Source organism: Dasypus novemcinctus, chromosome 1 (genome assembly GCF_030445035.2).
Source record: "Dasypus novemcinctus isolate mDasNov1 chromosome 1, mDasNov1.1.hap2, whole genome shotgun sequence".
Taxonomy (NCBI): domain Eukaryota; kingdom Metazoa; phylum Chordata; class Mammalia; order Cingulata; family Dasypodidae; genus Dasypus; species Dasypus novemcinctus.
The window spans coordinates 137,807,228-137,832,509 of record NC_080673.1 but is presented as its reverse complement, the minus strand read 5'-3'; the positions used below and the strand labels follow the sequence as shown (position 1 = coordinate 137,832,509).

The 25,282-nt window shown below is 36.6% G+C and overlaps 1 protein-coding gene and 1 long non-coding RNA gene across 3 annotated transcripts in view; one reads left to right on the top strand and one right to left on the bottom strand.

The window, feature by feature from the left end:
• Positions 1-5,034: 5,034 nt before the first annotated feature.
• The window catches only part of TMPRSS11A (transmembrane serine protease 11A), a 38,218-nt gene continuing 17,970 nt past the window's right edge, over positions 5,035-25,282 (bottom strand). The window contains exons 5-8 of one of the 2 annotated variants that reach the window (XM_071218657.1): positions 20,791-20,962; positions 16,412-16,671; positions 12,418-12,560; positions 5,035-5,332 (exon numbers count right to left, since the gene is read on the bottom strand). In XM_071218657.1, coding sequence (XP_071074758.1) covers positions 5,171-5,332; positions 12,418-12,560; positions 16,412-16,671; positions 20,791-20,962 — 737 coding nt within the window. In that variant the 3' untranslated portion in view covers positions 5,035-5,170. Of the gene's footprint in view, positions 5,333-7,098; positions 7,412-12,417; positions 12,561-15,758; positions 15,885-16,411; positions 16,672-20,790; positions 20,963-25,282 lie in introns of those variants that run through there. The other variant, XR_011650144.1, reaches the window with a different exon arrangement.
• LOC139440022 (uncharacterized) lies at positions 18,231-25,168 on the top strand. Its single transcript, XR_011650151.1, has 3 exons — positions 18,231-18,268; positions 21,284-21,348; positions 24,962-25,168. It is a non-coding gene; the product is annotated as an uncharacterized lncRNA (long non-coding RNA).

Below are 25,282 nucleotides of genomic sequence, written 5' to 3'. Positions count from 1 at the left end.
CATTCATCGCATTTGATAAATACATTTTGGAGCACTGCTACACAGCATGGATTATACTTTACATTGTAGTTTACACTCTCTCCTAGCCTACTCAGTGGGTTATGGCAGGATATATAATGTCTTGCCTCTGTCCCTGCAATATCATTCAGACAACTCTAAGTCCCGAAAATGCCCCCTTATCACACCTCCTTTTCTCTCTCCCTGCCTTCAGCAACTCCAGTGAAGGCCCTCCACTCTTGTAACTAATTCTCTAGGCAAGCATTCCCACAAAGATAAGATAACTTGTTTATTCACTGCCAAGTATCCTTGTAAGATTTGTAAGAATTCCTTTGAGGGGGACCAGAATCATGGAACTATGTGCTGAGACTTCCACAGTCTGGACTACCATAGTATACTGTATTTTTGTGTACGTATTGATTTCACTGGTAGCTGAAATCAGCCAGACAAGACCTCTAATCCTGGAAGCCGTATTACCAAAGATTTTTTAGAAAATCTTACTAACTTGAGAATTTTGAAGTCATCTAGCCCCCTACAATGTAGATGATCTCTCAATGGTAGCAAGAGTTCCTGTCATTAAGAATATCTACTGAATGCCAGAGCCTCCCAGAATGGTACTGGGGCTCAGAATACAGATTTACTTTATGAGGGCAGTGAGCACATAACTCAGTCAGAGAGGGCTTAGCCTTGTATTTTTACTGTGCCTTGATGTTACTACCCTAGTTGATTTTTATAGCCCTTGCAAAGTATTGTACAGGTTTTTAAGGGAATTTCAGTGTCCCTTCATGATATCATATGTATGCCCCAAACCAAAACACTTATTTCAGGGCTGAGGACAGAGTTCACTCACCTGAGCAACTTCTGTTTTCACTTCTGCCCTTCTTCTGACTCCTAAAGATGTTCCCAGTTGACTATTATTTTTTTCTATTGAGAAGTGTACAGGCTGTAGAGAGATGATATTGTAGTAACCCACCTTCCACCTCAGAAATCCAGCAGACACATTTAAGTGTCTTTCAGTGGATACAACTGAGATATGATAGTATCTTTAACCCTTTATATTTGCTTTTACAAATACCATAGCTACTTTATTAAAATCTGCCTAATTTTACCATGAGTTGGACTAGGAATTAGGTTCTGAAATCTCACACTTACTTTTTGAAGCTGCTCCGTTTTGGACTTTTCTGGTTTCTAAGTGGATTTGTATCCAGATTCCTTTCCTCACTGGCGACTAAAAACGTATAGGCTGACTTTTGATTTGGTTTCTTTCCAAAATATGACTAACTTCAGTTCAAAATACCATAGTTTATGTACAAGTGGTTTTTCAGTAACTGAGCATAGAAATAGCATCTTTATCCAAGCTTGGATACTCCAGACATCTGCATATCGAGAGGGCATTGACACTCATTCACTATTTCTCAGTCTTTTATTAGCCAAGATCATTTCCATTAGTATAAATTTGGGTTATAGTATGACTGTTAGGAATTTCCCCCTTTATTTAATTTTGTGACTTCTGATATGGTAGGAGTCTCCTGAACTTACACAACAGCAAAGCAGTTTAAAAAGTTAATTTACTAGTTAAGTCTTGATTACTGAGGGAAATGAAAAGAAAGTATAGTATGGATTACTAAAAACTATGAACCAAATATTTTTTTTTGAAATTCAAATTTTTTCTGTATTCAGTGAGCTTTTGAAAAACTAGGCATTGTACATGATTTTTTAGTTTTCTTTCTATTGTCTTCCACTGGTGAATTCAACAAGGTGATTCAAAGAATCAGGATAACATAATCATGGACCATTTGGGGGTGCCAAGATTTGTGTCTTGCCATTGAATTTCAGTTAGTCCCTATTAATTTGTTCTTTCACTAAAATTTATTTAAAACATAATATATACAGAATATTGTTCTAAATAATATGGGGGATTCAAAAATGAATAAAGCACAGCCTTTAGCCTTAAAGGACTTAAAATATTTTAAAAGATAATACATGTATATAAAAAACCACAATACTGAGTAAAACTCTGAGAAGTGGTTTGGGGAGGAACAAAAAAAATTCAACGAGATTTTGGGTGGAAATATTTTTGTCTTGGGTAATAGCAAAGATGTTTTTCAGCAGAGGTGCTATTTGAGCTAGATCAAACATAGTGAAGAGAAGAGTATGATCAAATGAAGGATGTGTTCGGGAAATGAAGAGAAACATCTAGTGTTATACTAGTCCTGTGTGCAGGCAAACGAGAAGCTTTATAGGTTGTTAGGAGATTATCAAGAGCCTTAAATGCTATCATGAAATGGACTTAGACTATTTATCAAGAAAATAAGAAATCAGTGAAGATTTGTGAGTCCAGGAATATCATTCTAATCTAATCTATAATTGCATAGCATTATAATTTGGCTGTAATTTGCTGACAGGTATAGTAGAGAGGGGGATAGGTGAGGTTACTGGTAGGAGAAGTTGAGATAACAATAATATAGTGCTAATAATAATGGATTATTATTCCAGAATGTTCTATAGATACTCCAGGTCATGACCCATTAGACTGTGAAATTCATTTTAAAAAATGAAATGGAAGAGACTAGAATAGAAAAAAATAAAACATTAGATTCCATTGTACTTAGTAAGGGTTTTTTAAAACTTCTATTTGAATTTTTAATATGTATATATGTATGGAGTTGTGCTTACTACGAACAGTGGTCAACGTAGAGAATCTGTTTAAAGGTGAACTTACAAAACCCTATTTTCACAGTAGTACTTAGTGGCATTCCTAGTTTAGACAAGAGCACGAGAAGACATCCTAGCACATTTTGGGTGGAGAAAGCAGTCTCTATTTGATTTGCCACTGACTGACCCATTAGTCAGTTAGTCCTCTATTTCTTTTAGGTGTATGATAGTGAATGTTCAGCTAGATTAGGACACTATTTTTTGAATATTCAAGTCGTAACTTTGAGATACCTCTCACATTGCTGAAAAAGATCAAATTCTTCAGAGCTACAGTTCTTAACCAGGGGCAAATTTATCCTCTAGGGGATATATGGAGACATTTTTGGTTTTCAAAATGTCAAAATATATGGAGACATTTTTGGTTGTCATAATTTGGGGAGAGAGAGTTTGCTAGAGACATCTAGTAGATAGAGGTTAAAACCCTACAATGCATAAGGTGGCCCCTTACAACAAAGAATTGCCAAGTTTGAGAAACCCTACTTTAGAGTGATCCAAACTAGTTTTTTTTTTTTAAATATAATTCTTCAGATGGTTGAAAAAAGTTCATGCTACTGGCCTAATATAGAGTCAGTGATATCCCTTGTAGTATGCTTTGACCACCAACTTTATTATTAGATTTAAATTGATATATCAATCTTTGCATACATGTGGCCCCAAATGAAATGCTGCCCCAAATAGATTAGAAATACAAAGTTTATAAATTTAAGATCATTTTCTGTATCTTAAAATTAAGAGTCAGAATTATATCTTACCACCATGACATAGAATAAGTTATATGCTATCTATATTTATATATGTGAAAATGCAGCTTTGACTTGAAGTGAGTTGAGAGAAATGGCAGCCAGCTGCCTAGTTTAATGACATGATTTAAAACCCTGGTCTTAAGGGTTTCCTAATTTAAAGCAGACTACATAACACTCACTGAAATTTTTACAGCTCGGATGATTCAATAAATGGAGTAACGATAAAGATACTATGTAAGGAAAAGGGCACATGGACTTAGAGCCTGGATTCTAACTTTGGCAAGCCATTTAAGTTTCCCAATTTCTGTTCTCTTATCCATAACATGAGTGTATTGGACTGTACGGTTTGTACAATCTCTTCTGAACTTTAACATTTATGAGTTTAAGTATGGATCAAAGGTTTTGTGAATGAATTATAAATCTCAGATTATTTTAAATTAATTTCATGCCTATAGGAAGAAAATATTCTAAAACAATTCCATTGTTCCAAAGTTTGTCTTATATTTGGATTACATGAGTAAAAGACACCCTGGCCTGCAAACCCTGATATTTTTTGGAATTGTCAAACAGAGTACACCTTCCAAAAGGTCTTCATTTAATTGCCCTGTGGGACAACATGAGCCTGTCTCTTCTAATGTCTTCATTGAGACACTTTAGAGGATGTACATTTGCTCTTTCAGACTGCTTTACTCAGTGTATTTGCTGTGGCAGGTACATAACATTTATTTTTTATTTAAAAATTGACTGCAATGGCCTACTGCCGCAAGCCTTTGGGATAACTAGCTGTAGCAATGCAAGGGAATAAAATGCTTCTTTATATGGAGTAAAACTATGCTCTTTGTTTCCTCAGTATACTAGTAAATCCTCAAATTTGTCTAGGCAGTTAACGTTACTAAAATAATGTATAAAACCTCTCCATGGTGGTTCAAATATGTAAATCCATTTCTAAAATGTCAAAGTCTTGTGCCCTTGTTTTGATACTGCTCAGGAAGTTACCATCACTTTCCAAAATATTTTCCTACCAAAAATAATTTTTGATCAACTAATTAATACATACATATTTACCAATCAGACTTTTTCTGGTTGTATGTATATAGTAGGTTTATCTGTGGGTATGTGTGTGTATCTTTAAAAAATCAACCAAAAAATGAGGAAGGTATCACAACTGAGAAAGGTTAGATAATCTCTGGCTAGTTTTACCGCCAGACTTTTTTCTAGATATAACATAACTTTCTCTAATGAGGGTCTTTCAAATGGATTTAGAAGTAGCAGATTTTTTTCTTTTGGTGGGAAAAGTCTCTTAGAAAACCTAGAAGAATAATGAAAAAATATTTTTGAGTTCTTGAGTAATTATATAAAGGTTTCTGTAAGGGGACACCCCTCACAAAGGCACTCTAAAAATCTGGCACTGTCTTTACTAATTTTGCATGACTCTTCATTTATATTCTGCTTTGCATGGTTTAAAGACTGGCAAATCTCTACTCTACTTTTCCAAATCAGACTAAACCAACTTCATTACTTTTCAAATGAAGACAATTTATAAATTGTCTATGGATTCTTGATTAAAGTGCTTCTAAAATAAATCATATCATGTGTCTTATATTGCTAGGTCCAATCATTTAATCTCACTTCACTGTACCACACCTACTGAATACTTGGATTCTTTTACATGTATGACCGGCATACAGCTCTCTTTGTCTAACTTTTATGGTGAATTAGAGACCCGTTTTCGATGCAATCCAGTTTCGGTAATAAACCACATCTGTGTATACTCCAGGTTTGTTCTTTTGACCACAGTTATCTCCCCAGCTCACAATTCCAATGAGATACCAGGTATCTTTAAGATCCTTTGCCACTAAAGGTCCTCCAGAATCACCCTGATAATAAAAGAAAATAGATGAATATAGGCATGTTATTTAAGATACTCTGGTTAGCTACATATTTATCAATAGACAGTGTAAATATGTATAACTAAAGATAGTACAATTATCTGAAACATGGATTTCAAAGGTTATAAAGAGCCTTAAAGTTCAATGTCCACATTTTCAACAAATTTCTTTTTTGGAAAGTTAAAATAAAAAGCAAATAGTTAACTAGAAAAAAGAAAATAATCCTAGGAAATGGACTTGGCCCAGTGGTTAGGGCGTCCGTCTACCACATAGGAGGTCCGCAGTTCAAACCCCGGGCCTCCTTGACCCGTATGGAGCTGGCCCATGTGCAGTGCTGATGCGCGCAAGGAGTGCTGTGCCACACAGGGGTGTCCCTGCATAGGGGAGCCCCACGCACAACGAGTGCACCCGTAAGGAGAGCCTCCCAGCACGAAAGAAAGTGCAGCCTGCCCAGGAATGGCGCCGCCCACACTTCCCCGTGCTGCTGAGGACAACAGAAGCGGACAAAGAAACAAGACGCAGCAAATAGACAACCGGGGGAAGGGCGGGGAAATTAAATAAATAAATAAATCTTAAAAAAAAAAATCCTGAGAGGCTTAAAAAGGAATCATATGTTCCACATTTCCTCACTCCAGTCCATTCCCCAGAGGTAGCCACATCATACTTTTTCAATAGTTATGATAGAATTTAACTCCATGTTTAAATAATATACTCAAATTGCTATTTCTAGATTTAGACAGGATATATTGATTTTTAGCTATGTAGGTAAAGATTTAGCTCCCTCACATCTCTATATTATGTATCCACATTTTCAGCTTAATAATCAGTGTTCACTTTGATATCACTTGGTAAATGTTCACTGATGAGTCAAGTAACATAGTTTGATTGCATTAACTTTCTTTGGCAAACTTTGATTTCTTAGAACTAATAATGGACTCTTTCCCGCCCACACACATTTGGCCAATTTTCGATGTATCTGTGACAAATGGTCAATATTCCAAAAGATCTATCAAAAGAGGTTATTGCTGTGGAAGGAGTGGGGTAGAGGGAGTGGGGGGTATATGGGGACCTCATATTTTTTTAATGTAACATTTAAAGAAAATAAAGAAAAAAAAAGAATGTGCGGAGGCTCTCAGCAGATTTAAGAAACTAAATTGTGAAAACTAAAAGAGTCTAAAAGAGGGGGGATTTGTGGGAAAGGATTAAGTTTAATTTTCGCAAGGGGAAGCCAGAGCAGGCTCTGCTGCTCAAGGAGGGAGGGAGGGTAAGAGTTCCAGCCGCTATGGCGTGCTAAGATTTTGAAAAGTGGCACCTAAATGAGAGGGGTGCTGGGGGTGGGTTAGAGCAGGGAGAGCCAGCCGTGCGTGCTGGGGGCGGGGCCAGTAGTGAAAGCGGCGCCAAATTTGAAAAGCTCACCAGGGGAAAAGGGGTGGTGAGCCCACCCAGCCCGCTGGAGTGTAGGAAACGGGAGCAGGGAATCAGAGCAGAAATGTGACAGTTAGTTAGATGTCTCAGATAGGCTGTAACCCCTGAAGTACCCCATCAACGGGGAACCGGGGAGGGGCCCGCATGTTAGGTTTAGGGGATAAATAACACTGTGTCTTGTTGTTTGGTACAATGGCCATTTTATCCAGAATGAGTACCCGTTCTTGCAAGATCGTTAATCAAATTTTTTCTCCTCAAAAAAAAAAATAATAATAACTTTTACTAATGTTCAAGGACATCAGGTAACTTCTCAGTTCTTTTACCCCCTCTGAAGACTTTTCCTGACCCTGACACACACATACACACATGCACACATAAACATATGCACACCACTGTACCCTTTTCTTCTGCTTTAACTCAGACTGGTACAGAGTGCCTTGGAAAGAATCTCTTAATTTTCTGTGGCCAGACCTAGTTAGGCCCTTTCAATAGGAAACACAAGTGCTTCAGAACTCAGTATGTTCTTTTATTTTTTTCTTTTATTTACTTCCATGTCTCCTGTTTGCAGTATTCCTATTCATCTGATGTTGGACCTCCTGAGTTTATCTTCAAATTTTCTTAACTTTCCCTGGTATTTTCCTTCTGAGGAAAGAAGGAAAGATTCTTAGATTTTATATTCCAGTCATTGATTTGGGTTTTTAATGATCTTATTTCTATGTTCCCAGAGCCGATTCTTTTTCTTTGACTGGTTCTAAACTAAGGCACTTGAGGCCAGATTGATAGCTCTGTGCTATATATTGGGTGAGTGGATGGGGGGCCTTGTTGGATGATGCTCTTCTTTTTGTTAGGACTCCCAAATGTCAGTATATGGAAGTTTTTTCCTCTGCAACTGTGGATTACTCTAGAGAAGAATCCTGCAATCTCTTGCATTGGAAGGAAGTTGGGGGAGTGATATACATTTGGCTGCAGCATTTTGGGACAGGGCAAGGAAGAGGCTGAGGCCCATTTTTATGTACTCCCCAAATTTTTAGCCTTTTGCCTACTTGCTCTCTGTTCTGTCTGGTGTCACTGATTTTAGACTGTTTCACACAGAGAACAAACCTCCTATTTCTTGAGTCTATATGTTTGGTGCAAGAGGGGAAGAAACTATGAAGTGGCTGGGGTGGTTACCTAGTTACTTGGGGGTAACAAGACCTATGGGGAATCCAAGTACTCTGTTTGAAGTCTTTAACCATTCCTCCTATTTTCTAGTTTGTGCCCGAATCTAACCATCAGGATTACTTGATAATATGTTTGGTGTCACTTATAATTGGTATTTCACTTGGGTAGGTATTTTCCCCTACCCAAGACATTATATTTTAACCTTTCCTCTGCCTATTTAATTTCAACTCCTCCAACTTCTTTCTCTCTTTCAAATTTTATTAAACATCTCACATTTCTCTTTTGTGTCCTAAACAATCGACACCTTTAACTTTTTTTTTTTAAAGTACAATTAGTAGATATACTATAAGGTACATTTTGTAGATAATGTCAAACAGCTTTTCAAAGTAGTTGTTCCAATTTTGTCTTCTTTTATGGTTATTTTACTGTGGTTTGGGGAAGGAGCCAAGATAAATTTGAACAGTAAATTTTCCATGCTTAACAGATGTTTCAGTCTACACAGTTTACACATGAAAAGAAGAATTGTAGAAATTATGACTATTCTAAAATTATATCCAAGGAGGCAATAGGAAAAAGAGAAGCCAAAAAAATCTGACCCTTTGTCTAGGGTCCAAATGAGAACACATTAGAAGCCACCTAATAGTCAAAACAGCAAACATTATTTATTTATTTTTAATCCATTCATAAGGTTTTGCTCTGCCTCAAGGCTTTGATCGTGAACATATCATGACTACTGCACTGTACGTAAACTTTGCTTGGGGCTATCACGGACTTGGCCCATGCTCTGGAAATGTATTTTCCTTTAAGAGTTCTAATAGCAGCAGAATGATTTCAATAACACATGTCATATTGTTGACATTCACCTATTTCGCAATAAAGGGAGGTCAGTTTCAGCCTCCCTCTAGAGTGATATTTAGTAGAGTTTCCAATAGATGTGATGCTGATTAGACCAACTTTAAAAAATAAGGATTATGATATTTCTCTATTTCCTTTAGTTAGAAAGTAGAGAGGGAGAAAACTCTAAAAAATGAAAAGTAAATATATGTTAAAATGGGATGCACGAAATTTAACACAGCAATCAATGCAATGTGAGGGGGATTTGAAACAGAGGTAGAATTATTCAAGTCCCCTAGGGAGCACTAAGATACTGGCCTATCTGTAGATTAGGAAAAAGGGTTACCTTACCTACACTAAGCGTCTGGTATTTATGACTGACATTGGTTTATTAGTATTTCTCAAACTTCAGGGTGAATAAAAATCACTTGGGGAATTTCATAAATATAGATCTCTGAGCCATGCCTTTAAAGAATCTGTTGGTCCAGGGTAGGGCTCGGGACCTGCATTTTCAACAAGTATTCAAATTGATTCTGTTTCAAGTTATCTGCAGCATGCTTAAAACACAAATTTGGATGGATTATAGCTCAAATAACATTACCTTACCCCTTCTTTCTCTTTCTTTTCTCCAATTCTCATTTCCTCTTAAGTAATCAATCGCTCAAGAAAAAATCAGTGAGCAAGCAGCTGTGCAAGAAGGTATAAAGAGACATAGGCAGAGCTACTGCCTTTTTAGTTACCATTGGCCCTTATTATCTATTTGAAGAGGCAGATCACAGGCAAGAAGCAGCTATATAAAAATGAAACGTTGCATGTATTCCGGTGCCACATTAATCATTAGCTAACAGCACAAAAGGTCAAAAACAAAGAATGGCCAGGGGCGGAGGTTGGAGTAGAAAAGGGGCAGGCTTAGTAGCTTTCACACACACAAAAAGAGGAATTTAAGGCAAAACTTGGACTCTAACTAGGTAGGGGGACAGATAGCATTCCAGGTGACAGAGAGGTGTGGGCAAGAATCTAGCAGCATCTTCACTTGAATATGTTAAAAGCACCTCAAATGCAACATGACATTAAACTCATGATCTTTCTCCCTAGATCTGGATCTTTCCCCCTTTTCCCTAACTCCATCCAGTTATTGAAGCCAGAAATTTATATATTGTGATTTGCTCCTTCCCCAATCTCACTATCTATATGGAAAATATCACTTCATCCTGTCAATTTTATCTCCTAAATATTCTCTCTATCCCTGTCTCCAAACCATTATCTTGGTCCAAATTATAATCAATTTCACCTAGATTTCTGCAATAAATGCTAACGGATACACTGTTGCCCTTCTCTGAAATATTCTCCTTACAGTGGCCAGAATAATCTTTGCAATATTTGAATCTGAGTATACCCCCCCTTTAATTTAACAGATTTAACAATTTAACAAACATCTAAGTAATACTCTCTAAAAACCAGGCAGTGTTTTGAAAGCTTTAGACATATTTAGTAATTTAATATTAACTCTTTTAATATAAACCTTTTAAATTGTACTCTTTAGTGACTTTTCATTTGCCAAGTTAATTAACAAATTAATTAACATGGATCAAATTAATTAACATGGATCACATGTTACAGCCTGTCTTCTGACCAGCTCTCCTGCCTTATCCTGTACCATTAGATACCTTGCCTTCCATGTTCCAACACGTGGTCTTCTTTATGTTTGGAGAATTCTTCCTGGCCCCATCATCATAGGACCTTCACATTTGTGATTGCTCTCTGAGAACTAACCCCCTTCCCCATCTTCCTAGTTAACTCCAACTTCTCTTTCAGATCGTAGCTCACCTCCTGCCATTCCCTACACTTCCTAGTCATGTTCATTTCTTATATTTTCTTGTAGAGCCATGACCTTTTGATTCTTTTTCAGTATTTTCCTCTCATTGGTATAATTTTTAAATTAATGGCTATATTCTGCACTAGACAGTAAGTTTCCTGAGAACAGGTTCCAGGCATGTTTTTGCTCATGATCATATCTCCAGTGCCTGGCAAAGGCCTGGGCCACAGGAGGGCACTTACACATTTTTTTTTGAGGAGTAAATAAGTGAAGAGACTTAGAATGAGCAAAATAATGTCCAGAAACAAATATGGTCTCATTTTGCAATTCTTCCTATTCCCAACTACCTGAATTTAAGTTATGAGTCCTCTGACAAATGTTGCCCAAAAGATCCACCCACTGTTTCCAGAAATGATTTCAAATGCAGTCCAATCAGTGTGTGGGTGGCTTGTTTGGTGGTTATAAATAGCTATCTTTCTTTTCTCAAACTTTGGACTGAACTAGTAACAGTAGGGAATTCTGTGTGAAGCTGTCAGAGCCTTTCACTTCTGGGTTTTATATAAGCAATTCTGATCTTTTTCTCATTTGTGTTTGCATCTAGACTGGTTAGACCTCCAATTGGAAAAATGAAGAGCTATCTTTCTCCTCTCTCCTCCAAAGCATGCTCTGGGACCAATTCTGTATATAAGGAATTTGTTGGGTTCTAGATCAATATTCAGTGTATTTGAGAGAGTCAAGCTGGTGTTAGTTTTCTTTCGATTCCAGATTGGGTGCTTGGATTTCTCTTTTATCAGAAAGCCTAAACCCCTCACCATGGACCCCAGTTGCAATCACTGCATTCTTGTCTTATACCCTTGAGCCTGAGGCACTTCCTCTAAAATTTCCCTCTTTTTCTATGACTAGAGTTTTGTTTTAGTACTCACCTGCATAGTCATGGAACAGGACTCTTACCTCTGCTCCCTAATCCAGTGTGAAATCTCTCTATGACTGCCAGTCCTTCCTGAAGCTTATCACTAATCTCTCTGTTTGCTTTGATTCCATATCCTGTCTACTCCTGGACTCCTGTTGTCACTTTCCACTTGTCTTCCACAACATTAACTTCTCTCTGAAAGTCCCCGAATTCAAGCTGTGTCCTTCCACATTCTTGGAAACCGAAGTTATATGTATACCAGATCTTCCTGGTCTTGCCAGGCCTATGTGCTACAAAATTCCTTGCTCCTTTTCTGATAGAGGTTGCCCATGTTGTGTAATCTGTGGGACACTGGGCAGGGCTTTCTGATATCAACACTATTTCCATCATTTCAATACGTAGAGTCACATCCTTGGAGATTTCAAGAATCTCATATTTAAAAGCAAGTGATTCTAGGAAGGAACACTCTATACCTTTTTAGGAAGAGCACTAGGATATTCACAGCATGGCCTAATCCACCTTCTCAATGTTAACTACTTCTCTTGCCTCCCATTCAACTTATGCTTGAGACACCACAGATTACTTGCGGTTCCCTCAAGTATGAATGACAATTTCATACCTTCATATTTGGCTTCATAATTTTGGTCCGAAGGATAAATAGCATTTATCCTTTCAAATGTAACCTTTGGCTTTCTGGCAAGATATTTTAATTTTGTGGGTTAAATAGTTTGGCAGCATCAAAGATACTCTTCACTTATTTTACTTTGCTCAATAAGACATTAAAATATGTTTGTGTTGTGAAATTTGCATTAGAACTCTTTCAGGTTCACATGATATATGCAGTTTGTGCTAATATAAAGAATATAGAATTTGTCCTGGTCAGATAAATTATGAATTAGTAGTATCAAAATAATTTCTCCAACCTACCCTGCAGGCATCATAAATTCCTTCCAAATATCCAGCACAAAACATTCCGAATTTTATATTACTGCCATACACAAATGGTTGCTTGCATACATCATCACTTATGAGTTTCACTCTGGCTTCTCGAAGATTATTCTGGGATTCCCCTTAAGGAAAGACAAAAGTAATTTTAGTATTTACAATTAGCATCTTTTGCTAAAGTGATGTGAGCAGACATTTTTTCAGCTTTTTTTTGGTTTTCATACTAAAATTGTTAATAAAGAATGAGGCTAATGTAAGGAATTTCTAGAGAAGAAAATTTCTGGTTAAAAATGGTACATTTAAATGATAATTTTTTTTTTAAGATTTACTGCATCTTTGTTCACTTCTGATGTTGTCAGCGGCTCGGGAATCTGTGTTTCTTTTTGTTGCGTCATCTTGTTGTGTCAGCTCTCCATATGTGTGGCACCATTCCTGGGCAGGCTGCACTTTCTTTCACACTGGGCGGCTCTCCTTACGGGTGCACTCCTTGTGCGTGGGGGCTCCCCTACATGGGGGACATCCCTGTGTGGCAGGGCACTCCTTGCGTGCATCAGCACTGCACATGGGCCAGCTCCACACGGGTCAAGGAGGCCTGGGGTTTGAACCGCGGACCTCCCATGTGGTAGGCGGACACCCTAACAACTGGGCCAAGTCCGCCGCCTTAAATGATAATTAATGACATTTTTATAACTATCTCTACAAACAAAGATATCATTTAATTTCTTTCTGGGAAACCTTTGCACTTGCACTTTGAACAATAAAATTGTAAGCTAGATTTTGAGTCATAGACACCAATAATAAGGCAAATGTACCACTGCCTAGAGTGGCAAACTAAGAATAACATGAGCATTCAGGAATTCTTTATATCAAAGCAAAATGTTATTCTGTCAAGAAACAGTGACACTGTGTAGGCAGAATTCTAGGATGGTTGCCAAGAGTCCTGTGTGATCCCTTCTTTCCAAGTATGGGTAGAATCTATGACTATGATGGATATCATTCCCATTATGAGGCTATATTTTATGGCAAAGTAAGGGGGTTTTACAGATGTAATTAAGGTGCCGAATCAATTTGACTTTGAGTTAAACAAAAGGGAGATTATCTGATGTGGGCCTGACCTAATCAAGTGAATGCTTTTACAAAGGGTTTAGGCTTTCCCTGAGTTCAGAGACACTCTCCTACCAGTGTTGAAAAAGCAAACTGCCATGAGTTATACAGCTGCAAAAATGGAATTCTTCAAAAAAACAGTAAACTAGAAAGAGGACCCTGAGGAGCAGATGAAACTACAACCCCAGTCGATACCTAGATTGTTTAGCATTTGAGAATCTGAGGAGAGCACCCAGCCAAGCTGTGTCCCCCTCCTGACCCACAGAACCTGAGATAATCACTGGGTGCTGAATTAAGCTGCTAAATCAGTGGTAATCTGTTACACAGAAATAGAAAACTATTAGAGGCACCAATTTATTTAGAATACTGTGCCACTTCAGGATTCATTGTCAGAGGTGTTTGCTGACACCTTTTAAAAATGCTCAGAAAATATGTTTGAAACTAAAAATAATCTCAGGGACTTTTCAAGTCATTCTGTTCTTTGAATACAATTGGTATAAATGTTTTTGTTTTGCCAACTACGTTATCAATTTAAAATAATTCTTGTCCAGTGCTGGAAAGGGTAAGCTGAAACTGATAATTTATACATTATAGGTGACAGTGTAAATTTATAAACTTTTCAGAAAACAAACTGGTAAAATGTATTTGAAATTTTAAAAAGAACTTCCCATATGTTGTTAAACTACTTCTCACCCACTTGTGGTAATGCTTAATGGTGTTTCTTACAAAGTATTGATTTTTTTCATAGAACCAGATTCTTATTTCATTCATTTTATCTATTGTTTTCCTGTTTTCAATTTCATTGATTTCTGTTCTTATATTTTTTATTTATTTCCTTCTGCTTGCTTTGGGTTCATTTTGTTTTTCTTTTCCTAATTTCTTGAGTTAAGAACTTAGGCTATGACATGAGGCCTTTTCTAATAGAAGCATTTTGGGTTATAAAATTTCCTCTCAGCACTTTAGGTGCATCCCAAATATATTAATATATTGTTTTTCATTTTCATTTGGTTGCATGTATTTTTACATATAAGTCAATTTTCTTTGACACTTCGTCTTTGAGCCATGGATTATTTACAAGTTTATTGTTTTATTTCTGCATGCTTAAAGATTTTCTTGTCTTTCTGCTATTTGATGCTCTAATTTGTGGTCGGAGAACATACTTTGTATGATTTCGATTCTTTTAAATTTGTTGAGATTTTTTTTTACTGTTACCATGATATGGTCTATCTTGGTGAATGTTCCATGAGCACTTGAAAATAAAGTACATTCTGCTCTTTTTGGGTAGAATGTTCTATAAATGCCAGTTAGATTCTGTTGCTCAAAAAGTATTAGTGTAGGTATATTACTATGCAATCTTCAAACTCTTAGAAGGAAATTACTTTTCCCACCACACCAAAAGAAATTTGAGATGCCCCTTCCGTCATCCTGAAGCAGAGAAAGCCAACTCTATTTTAAGAGAAAACCTATCAGAGAGTGCAAACTCAGGGCTGCCTGTCTTATAGCTTTACTTAGCTACCACTGAGATTAATAAAGTGTGGAACAAGATCACATGGGGATTTAGAGTCATTCCAGAGACTGCAAAGTCTATTCTAGGCATCATTAGTGAAAAGGTATTATTCCTATTCCTTAGTGGAGACTGAGAATTAAAGGCCTATTCTTTATAGTTTGTTGGATATAAGTAAATTGTATAGCAGTCTACGTATGGATTCTGTCATTCTCAGAAAGTCCCTTTTCATCTTCTCAAGCCCATGTTTAAAGACACCTTCTACGTATTGATTGCTATATATAACAATACCAGCACCAGGTGGGTTTTACCTATTAAAAACAAGATGATAGAATCCACAATGTTAAACATTTCTGATTGGGCATGCCTCAAAACATTAAAAAAGGAATTCATTTTTTATTTCTTAGTTGACTAAGTTAGTACATGAAATTAAATTAATTTAGAGACTGTTATATAAGCATTATAATCAGAGACAATTTATCTCTACTCAGTATTTTTCTTTGTAGTCGTCCTTAAATTAGCCTCTTTAGTTTTGGAGCAGATTTGGCTGCAACTGTGGATTGTAGTTGAGCAAAAGAAAAATTTGTGAGCTGATTGAATAGAGTATTTCACTGAAAATGAGTTACAGAACAAAGTTAAAAGGAAATGGAAGAGAGGAAATGATAGAGGGAAGGAGGGTCTCAGGGTAGAAGTAGTTATGAGGACTGCAACATACCTGTACACCTGGAATTACAGACAGCATCGCATGGGAAGAAATTTTAATGTTGCTGAAGGAACATTTACTTCTCTCATGTCTGCCTTGAAGCCCTGTCTTTTGGAACTGCTTCTCCCTCCTTCCACACCCTTGCTTTTCCTGATATAGGCCTAAGAGTGAGTATTGGGGTTGGCTGGCTGGTCAATCTGGCCCTGAACACAAGGTGAACTGATCAGAGTCCTTTTCAGGGGTTGAACTCTGGCAGAGACAGGGACATGCCCTCTGAATTTACTAGGTGAGGATGATGTAAACCCAGAGCTGCTGTTTGCAGCCTTTGCCACTCTGTGGAGCTAGACTCCATCAAAATGAAGTCAACAAAGGGTAAGCAGAGCCACGAAATGAAAAGACAGGGAGATCCAGAGCCCTGTATGAACTCCAGAATTCAGCTCTGTCTCCAGACTCATCACTTCACTTCAAATGACCAAATTTTTCATCGCCATCTTGTTCTTTTTTATGCTTTAATTTGAGTGGAATTTTTGTGATGTGTAAAATAAAAGCCCTGGGTAATCCAACCAGGCTGTGTGGAAATGGCTGGCAGGATAATACGGATGTAGATTAAATTACAGCACTCTGGACAGGACTTGGTGCGCTGTGCTCTTTTCTGAGATACCCACCACCATAAAAAAGTGCCCCAAATCCTGTGATGTAGACAGTCGAATTTGGTTGGAAGGTTGCAGAGGCCCGTGGCAAACAAATCCGGCGTATGTCATCATTAAAGGGGACTCTGGGTGAGAACTGCACAGCAGCAATGTCGTACTCTCTTGCTGGGGAGCGATACCTCTCGTGGACAATAATTCTTTTGACATTTCTTTTCATTAAGGGAGGATTGATTGTTGTTCCAAAGCTAACTGTCCATTGCCGTGGATTTGCACTACTGTAAAAGGAGAGAAATAAAAGAATATATTAATCACATCACATTGATTGTATTTAGGCTAATAAAAGAGAAAATACCATGTGGAGAATACTTTAAATATAGTCTATTGCTACTGTTTTGAAAGATAAAGTGTATACAAACAACATCTTAGAATTGCAATCCAACATAGAATTATCAAATTTTAGACCTGGAAGGTATATAAACTGTCATTAATTCGTGCCTTTAGCAGATATTTGTTGAATACCCATGTACTCAGCATTATTCCTACGCTAAGGATAAAGTGGTGAACACACAGGCAAGGTCCCTGCTCACAGGGAGTATTAGATTCTAGTGAAGCAAAAATATCAAAACAAATGAACAAATAGATAAATAAATTCAGACAGTGATAAGTGTTATGAATAAGATGAAACAAGATTTTTTCTGGAGTTGAGTGACTAGAATAGTTAGGGAAGGCTTTTTTGAGGATGTGGGAGTTAGTTGTGAGAAGATTGGAAAGACAAGTTTCCAGGCAAACTTGGCAAGGCCTTGGTTGAGATTGGGCTATAAATCAGGCCATGAGGGTAAGAGGGTGGGGGATGAGGTTGGAGAGGTAGGCAGGGCCTGATTCTATAGTACTTTCTAGGTCATGATAAATTGATTAATTTTATTCTAATTGATATGGAAATCCACTGGATGACTTCAAGTTGGAAAGTGATATAATCTTACTTACATTTTAATAAAATCACGTTGGCTCTTTCTAGAGAATAGATTGTTAGGAGGGCAAGAGCAGATACGGTAAAGGCCCTGAGAAGAGATTGCAATAGTTCTGTGAAATATGACCAAGTGTGGAATATTTCTAGCTTGTGGGCTTGAGCAACTTATGGATCATAGTACAAATAGGGCTTGGAATGATCATCTGGTAACATAGTCTTTGTTTTTATTCTTAAGGGAAAAAAGACATGATGAGTTATTTGCCTAGTATCACATGTCTGCCTGGCTTTCTTTGTTCTTCTCTATATAGGGAACTGTGTCCCACTGAAATTCTATTAAAGTTCCTCAGCTAATTGAACTTGCATCATACATCAAGTATAAGCAAAGAGGCAGAAATTCTTCCTATACAGACATTTGTTTCTCAACCAACTTTTTTCTTAGTAGGGTAGTTTTATTGTTAGAAAGAAGTATTTAAATATATCAATGACATTGAAATCCAATTTGGCAGCTTTTTAATTATGCTGCATTTATTGCTAGGTTCTATTTTCAAGGCAATTTAAAATTTTGTTTTTAATACCATTTTGATGTGCAAAAAGACACTGATGAGAAAAGCTAAACAAAAAATTGCTTAGCATAAACACATTGACATTTAAGTTTATATATATCAGTCTTTTGTGAGTTTTATTGATGCACAACTGTTCCCTCAACTTAATGCCTAGGTGAACTTAGATAAACCAAGTCCTTGGACTTGGAATTGTAAAGGCCAGATGTTGAATTATGTTCACTTATCTGGGAATGATCATTCTAGAACTTTTAGACAATAATGATTGGATACTCTTTATTACAGCTTGTATTTCTTATATTTGTAGATGACAAAACCTGGACAAAATACCTGATACAGAAGAAGGTAAGTCAACATTAAGGATAATATTTCTAAACTTTTAGCCTTGGCCCATACCAACAAAATGAAATTTAATGGTGAAAAATAAAAATAGTCATTTAGATCCCAAAATAAAGTAGTGACACCTTGTCCAGAAGCCATACCTACAAAAAAGATCTGGGATTTTTGTCAATGGTTGGCTTAAGAATATCCAGTCTTGTAATGAGTTTTACTAAAGTTTTAACCCAATATTATAAGCCACAATAATGAAATATCAAACAATCTCAGGATGTGATTGCTCACCTATCCTAGTCCTCTCACTGATCTAGTGCTTGAAAGATGGGATTTAGCATGAAGAAAACCTATGTTTGTTTTCAACTCCGTCATCTTTTAACATTGTGACTTGGGGTGGGTTACTTAAATTTTCTTATCTTCCTTGGTGTAATAGGGCTTACCAAGCAGGGTGGAAATAAGAATTATTTGAAACTAATCTTAAACCCTTAAACAAATTTTTGTAACAAGTGGAGCTCAGTAAGTAGCGACACTTGTTATTTAAAGAAAACAACACTCAAGTAGTTATTGCCTATGCTTGAACTCTTGCAGATAGAAGCATCTTTTCTTTCCCTCCCTGCTTCCCTCTCTCTCTTCCTCTCTTCCTTCCTTGTCTTATTGTCCCTTTCTTCATCTTGGAGTCCCTGACATCCTTTCATCTTTGAGCACCTCTAACTGTGGGCAAGCTCTTCCTAGGATTCAGTGTAAAGCTGACTCCCAAATTCTCTTCCATGTGAAAGTACTTCAGTTACATGACTACAACTATCATCTCTCCCAGAGCTTTCTCAGGTTAAAATTTTTTATTCTATGGACAAATGTTTCTCAAACTTTATGTGTATACAAATAATCTGGGGGTATTATTAAAATGCAGCTCCTGAATTTAGTGAGTCTAAAACAGGGCGTGAGATTCTTGCATTTCTAACAAACTCCCTAATGATGTGAATATTGCTGGTCTGTGGATCACACTTAGAGTGGCAAAACCTTGGGGTATACTATCACCTTTCTTTACCATCCAAGACTCTCTACTCTAAGAGCATTTCCTTTTGTCAAGTTGCCATTAAGTGTGTCACCCAGGACAGAATGCACTATTTCATGTAGGATCTGACCAGCACAGGTCTATCATCTAATTTATTTTGGTTTCTGTGTTTCTTTTAATGCAATCTAGATTACAATGTAACTTTGAGGGCAATTGACTCACAGTGAGCTCATTTCCAACAAAAAATTCTAAGTAATTTTCCCATGTTAAGAGTAACATGGAAAACTATTCTGCACAAAAATACTTAAATTTTTGACCCAAGTTAGAACCTCACATTTATTTTTATTTGTTATTATTTTTAAAATATTCAGGTTTGGGGGTATTGTACAGAGTACTAGCACTGAGTAGGTCTTCATCAAATGTTTGTTGAATGAATAAATATAAGTGAAGGAGAAATTGCTGTGATCATATAAGCTTTATGGAGGAAGCTGTGCTGTGAGTAAATGACCTTGAGTCTTTTTTGATGCAGAACTCAGCTTAGGGGGAATTTCAAAATAAGAAATGTAAAGTTGTTCAAGAGAACTGGGATTGAATGGATTGAGGGTGTTTTGTGTAGATGTACATTATAAAGAAAGAAAGTAGCATGGAGTGGCCTGGTGAAACACATGATGCAATTTTAGGGAATGTGCTGTGTGTGTTAGACAAGGTAAGGCAGTAGAAGATGGTGTGGGCAGTTGTGTTCATTCTACATAAAAGGAGCATGATGAAGGTAGTGATGGAGTTTGAGATTTAGAGAGGAGTTTCAATAATTTTACAAAATTATTAAATTAGTTGTTACAATAGCAGAGAATGAAGCAGACATTATGGTCAGGTATAATAGAATTTGGGGGCTTCGTTGAAATGCACAGTTGAATTTTTGTTGCTTAGAAAATAATGTAAGTCAAGCTCCAAGTCATTTTGAGTTATATTCAGTTAGCATGTAGGTATGAAGGCTGAGCTTTGGAAATAAAGGCAAGTCCCTTTTCCAAAGACATTAAGATAAATTTGATTTCTTCAGTTCTCCATCATCACAGTTAACAACTTGCATCCTATGAAGATTTCAATATTACTTTCCAATTAATTTACATATTATTTATGATCAGCAAGAGACTGTTTTAGGAGTTTGACAGTAACAGAGACTAGTATTATGTGGAGAGGATTGTTTAAGATAGTATTAATAATTGATGATTTTACATCATTACTCAATATTTTGTGTTAGGGTTATTTATGTTTTCTTACACAATTTATTTATCCAAAACTCTGGGGACTTGATGAAAGAATACTAAGATACTAGGATTATGACTACTATTCCCTTTATTCTACCACTACCAAAAATTCCAATTAAGTATACAAGAATATATTTATTTTAGAAAAGAACCTGAAATAAATTGTTCTTATTTTACTCCGGTTAATATTTGGGACACTGATTATTACTCAGAACATGATAAAACTAGTGCGGTCCGGATTAAGCTCAATTACTTACTTCTTAAAGCAGTGTGCTGCAGTGATGAGCCACGTGTTACTAACCAAAGTGGCCCCACACTGATGAATGTTGTTACGCTGAAGGGAAGCTTGCCAAGGCCAGGCAGATTTGGCTGCAATGTCTCCAGACATTATTCTGTTGACTATTAATGGGACAACTCGTTTACCACAACCTGAAAGAGATTAGATTATTGAGTTAGAGGAAATGTCTTCCTTAACCTTATTTGATACAGAGAACCTAAGAGTATGGCTGTGCAATAATATCTGTATCATACAAGCATTTGCTATATTGATATCCGTTCTCTGTATTTCCTGATATATTGATTTTTGCTCACTCTCTTCATTTATAGATGTACATAAATGGTCATTTACTAAAGCTATATTAAGCTGTGAAGGATAGACCTGCCACCAAATGTCAAATTAGTCCTAAGAACTTGCACTGGCGTTATCTAAATGTTTTCAGAGCCCTGACTAAGATTGTTTCTCCATTTTAGGTGATCCAGCAGTGCAACTTTGGCATGAAGACCTCACCAGAAGAAAACTCTCCCAGACTGGACAAGTAGTTTCCCATTTGCTGGAAGCCCTTACCCTATCTCTTTTTTTTGAGTGAATAGTTCCTAAGGTGGACATAGGAATATATCATGACCAGTCTCACTTTTCAGGATGGAAGGGCCCCTATTTCCACAAAAGCTTTGTATTTACTATTGTCTGGAACAAATATGTACTCTATTATGTGCATCAGGTCAGAGAATACTATGCTACTTAGAGTTTCCACTAAAGAATTAAGCCTATTTTAGAATGTGGTGCTAATGAGGAAATACAGTAGTTTCTAATCTTGTCCCAACTTATTAGATATCTAAGCAGAAAATTCATTTTATTAGTATTGGTAATATTCCAACCATGGCCAGCCATTTTAGAAATCTGCATCCCTCTGTCATTATTCTAGTTTAGACTTCTATTTTTCTCTCATCTGGGTGTCTGCAATAGGTTCCCAATTGGTTTCTTTACTCCCAGTCTTGACCATTTCCAATCCATTCTCTATACTACAACCTGAGTTATCTTTTTCAAGCGGATAAAACCCTTCACTGAAATCTCGTTGTCTCAAAATGAAGTTGAAATATTTTAGCACAGTTCTGGTCCTTGATTATTATTAATCATACCCGTAACCCACCTTCCCACTCCTTATTCTATGTTCCAGTCATACTGACATTGCTTCATTTACAAGAAATAATTATGTTCTCACTTGCTTGGAGACATTTTTACATACTATTGCCCCTGTCCAGAGCACTCACCCTATCTGTCACTTGATTTGCACCTTCTCCTCCATCGTGTCTCAGGGATCACTTTTGGACCCCACAAGACCAGGTCAGCTGCCTCTGACTGACTCTTGCGATAGCATTTACTGTACTATCTAACATTCCCAGACTTATTTATCTGTTTCCCCCTAGCTCTGAACTCTAACGTATTTTAGGGCTGGACTTATCATGTCTTACTCACAATAGTGTCACTAGTTCCTGGCACGATTTTGGGAACTTGGTAGACGTTAAAAAGTATTTGAATGATTGAATATAGAGCTAATATATATAATATAATATAGAGTAAATATAGAGTAAATATAATATAGAGTAAATATAGAGTTACTCTATTTGCAAGACACAGAGGCATGAACCCCTTAGTTCAAATTCATCACCACTTTTGTAAAAATCTTTCATAATGTAGGCCACAGTGATACAATGGGAGTGAATGGATCAGCTTTCAACCATGGAGATGATTAAATTAAGCAAAATGTGCAGGTTGGGTAGAGATAATGGGGTCTGTCTCCTCCCTATTAATTACTTCCTCATTTTATTTCTCAGCAGAAAGCACATTTTATAGCATTTGGAATATATTAGAAAAGCAAGTCCACTTAATTCCAAACCAGAAATATATAATTTCTTCAAATGGTTCCCAAATTTCCACCATGTAAAGGGTTTTTCTTGAACATGACTAAATGATCACTCCCAGAATTAGGAAAAAAGTATTGAATATTAGAGATCAAAGATGCCATTACAAATATTGTCCAATTGTTATAATCTCCCAAAGAAAATGTGGAACATTGATGGGAAATTATGAGCTGATATTTGAAGATGTTGTCCTTTCTGATGTGGAAATTGAACTTGTTTATCTAAGCTCTCTAGACTTACATGCTTGGAAAGTTAGCTTCCCTGTTGATGAGCTCATTGCTGAAAAACAAAATAGAACAAAGAATGATGACTTGATTTTTTCTCTAGTTGGTCTCAATGACTGGGAATTACCTGAGGATCCTGACCATACGTAGATTCTAGATAGTTGAGCTCATAGATTAGTCAGGAGAATGGTATCTTATAGGATAAATATTTACAATATTTTGTAGAGACTTACAGGCAACTTCTAATTAGGTAAGCAATAACTCATTGGGTGATTAAGGCACCAATAGCGGATGATTAAATCCACATATACTTCGCATTAGTACGTAGAAATGGTTTTCTAATGTTGCAGGATAAAGCCCTTTGGATTCAGGTGAATTGTGTGAAGTGGAGAAAGGGCGAGAAAATAGATGGGTCTCTGGGCCTCAAACCCAGCTTCAACCAGCGTAGGTCTGCTTTTGTCTCTTTTGTTCATTTAAGACTTCACATAAGCCTTTCTTTGGTCAAAGGACTCCAGGACTGAAAAAGTTTGAAAACTCTTACGTAAAGTAAATTTAGAATACTTTAAAACTCAGTTTCAAAAGTACCAAAATGTATGTTCTGAAGAGTAAGCTACCGTGTATGTATTCTTACCCAAAATCTACTGGGTATTGGTAAAGGACAAATATTGGACAGAACCTAAAATTAAATACTCTGTCAATTTCTAATAATGTTAGGAATCTGACAAAGGAAACTCAAACATAAACTTAAATTGGTAGAAATTTACATAAAACTGTGATGATTTTCTAGTTTAAAATGGCTTACTGAACAGAATGAGGACAGAACAAACTACCTGTGCTATGTTTCCCAGACTCATACTCTTGGCCTATTATTTCTCTTTGTGCAAAATAAGAATTTTCTTTCTACTCACCTTCTATGAATACCTTTTGGGAAACTAATCATGATGAACTCTGCAAAGTGGGAGCTTTTGAAAATATGCATTCCCAAATTATCATATGATAAAGAATCAATTGCTCAGGATAGCTTCTCAGTGCTTATTCAACAGGAAGAATTCGCTTTTCTCTGAAATGTAGTTTAAGGTAGTAAAGTCTTGTTTCAAATTTTAAACTCACTTAATTTATCCCCTATTAGTATGCATTAAAGTGGATACTAGCAAAACATTAGAATTCTTTAGTTAAAACTTCAACTTCAGTTTGAATAGGATGCAAGCCGTCCATTTTTAGGAATAATACTTGGGTAAGTAGAATTGTTGTGAGTGTAACTGGAGTTTTAAACCTAGGGAGAATAATTACATCTGGAAGTAAACTACCCACACACAGGTAACTAGCTAATGTAGTTTTCTAATTTCATCCAAATATTTTAACTCTTCAGGTCTAGGAGTGAAAAAAAGCATTAACATCTTAGTCTTGAAAGTTACCCCTTTACTTCTAAGTTGGGAGTAATCCAGTTAACATTTAGGATTCAATGTGCTACAAGCATCATAATGGGAACTGGAGTTCACATCAACTGACATGTAGGTGATACACTATTCCACAAATTTAGCAATGAAAAGAAGTTGGTTTTAGTTTTGCTTTGAGACACTGTATCATGTGAAGGACCCACATGACAGTTATTTTTAAAACAAAAACACAAACACTTGAGCAAAAAGTTTGGCTAAACCTTGGACTTCAAGTTCATTTCTAGACTTGGTCTGGAATCTCTGCAGATTTTCATTCATTGGAATTCCTTGCATTCCCTACTGGAGAGCAATACTTTTGCCTGTAAGAATTGACTTGAGGATTCTACTAAGCTTTCCACTTAGGTGGGCCCCTTCTAAGAGCAAGTAAACACTGCACTTTTTACATTTGGAAATTCTAAAACTCCAAGATTCTTGCTCTTTCTATTACTCATCAATCAAGTGACTTTTTAAAAAAAGATTTTATTTATTCCCCCCCACCCCTGTTGTTTTGCACTCGCTATCTGCTCTTGTTCTGTGTCTGTTAATTGTGTGTTCATCTTCTTTTTTAGGAGTAAGCAAGAACTGAACCAGGACCTCTCACGTGGTTGTGGGGCACCCAACAGCTTGAGACACATCCACTTCCCAATCAATTGACTTTTAATGCTTTCAAGCTTTCGAAGTGTCTACAAAATTTAATAGCTTTTAAGTAATAACAGTCTTCATGTTCCCTGTTGTGTTTTCTATTTTCTTGAATATCCTCATAACATCTCTATGAATGAAGGAACAGCAAACATTGTCTTTGCAATATTATAAATAAAAAAAATGGAGGCAGAGGCATGGGCTGATTGAGTGGTCTTTTGGTGGAGTTAGAATTAGGTGGCTCACAAATC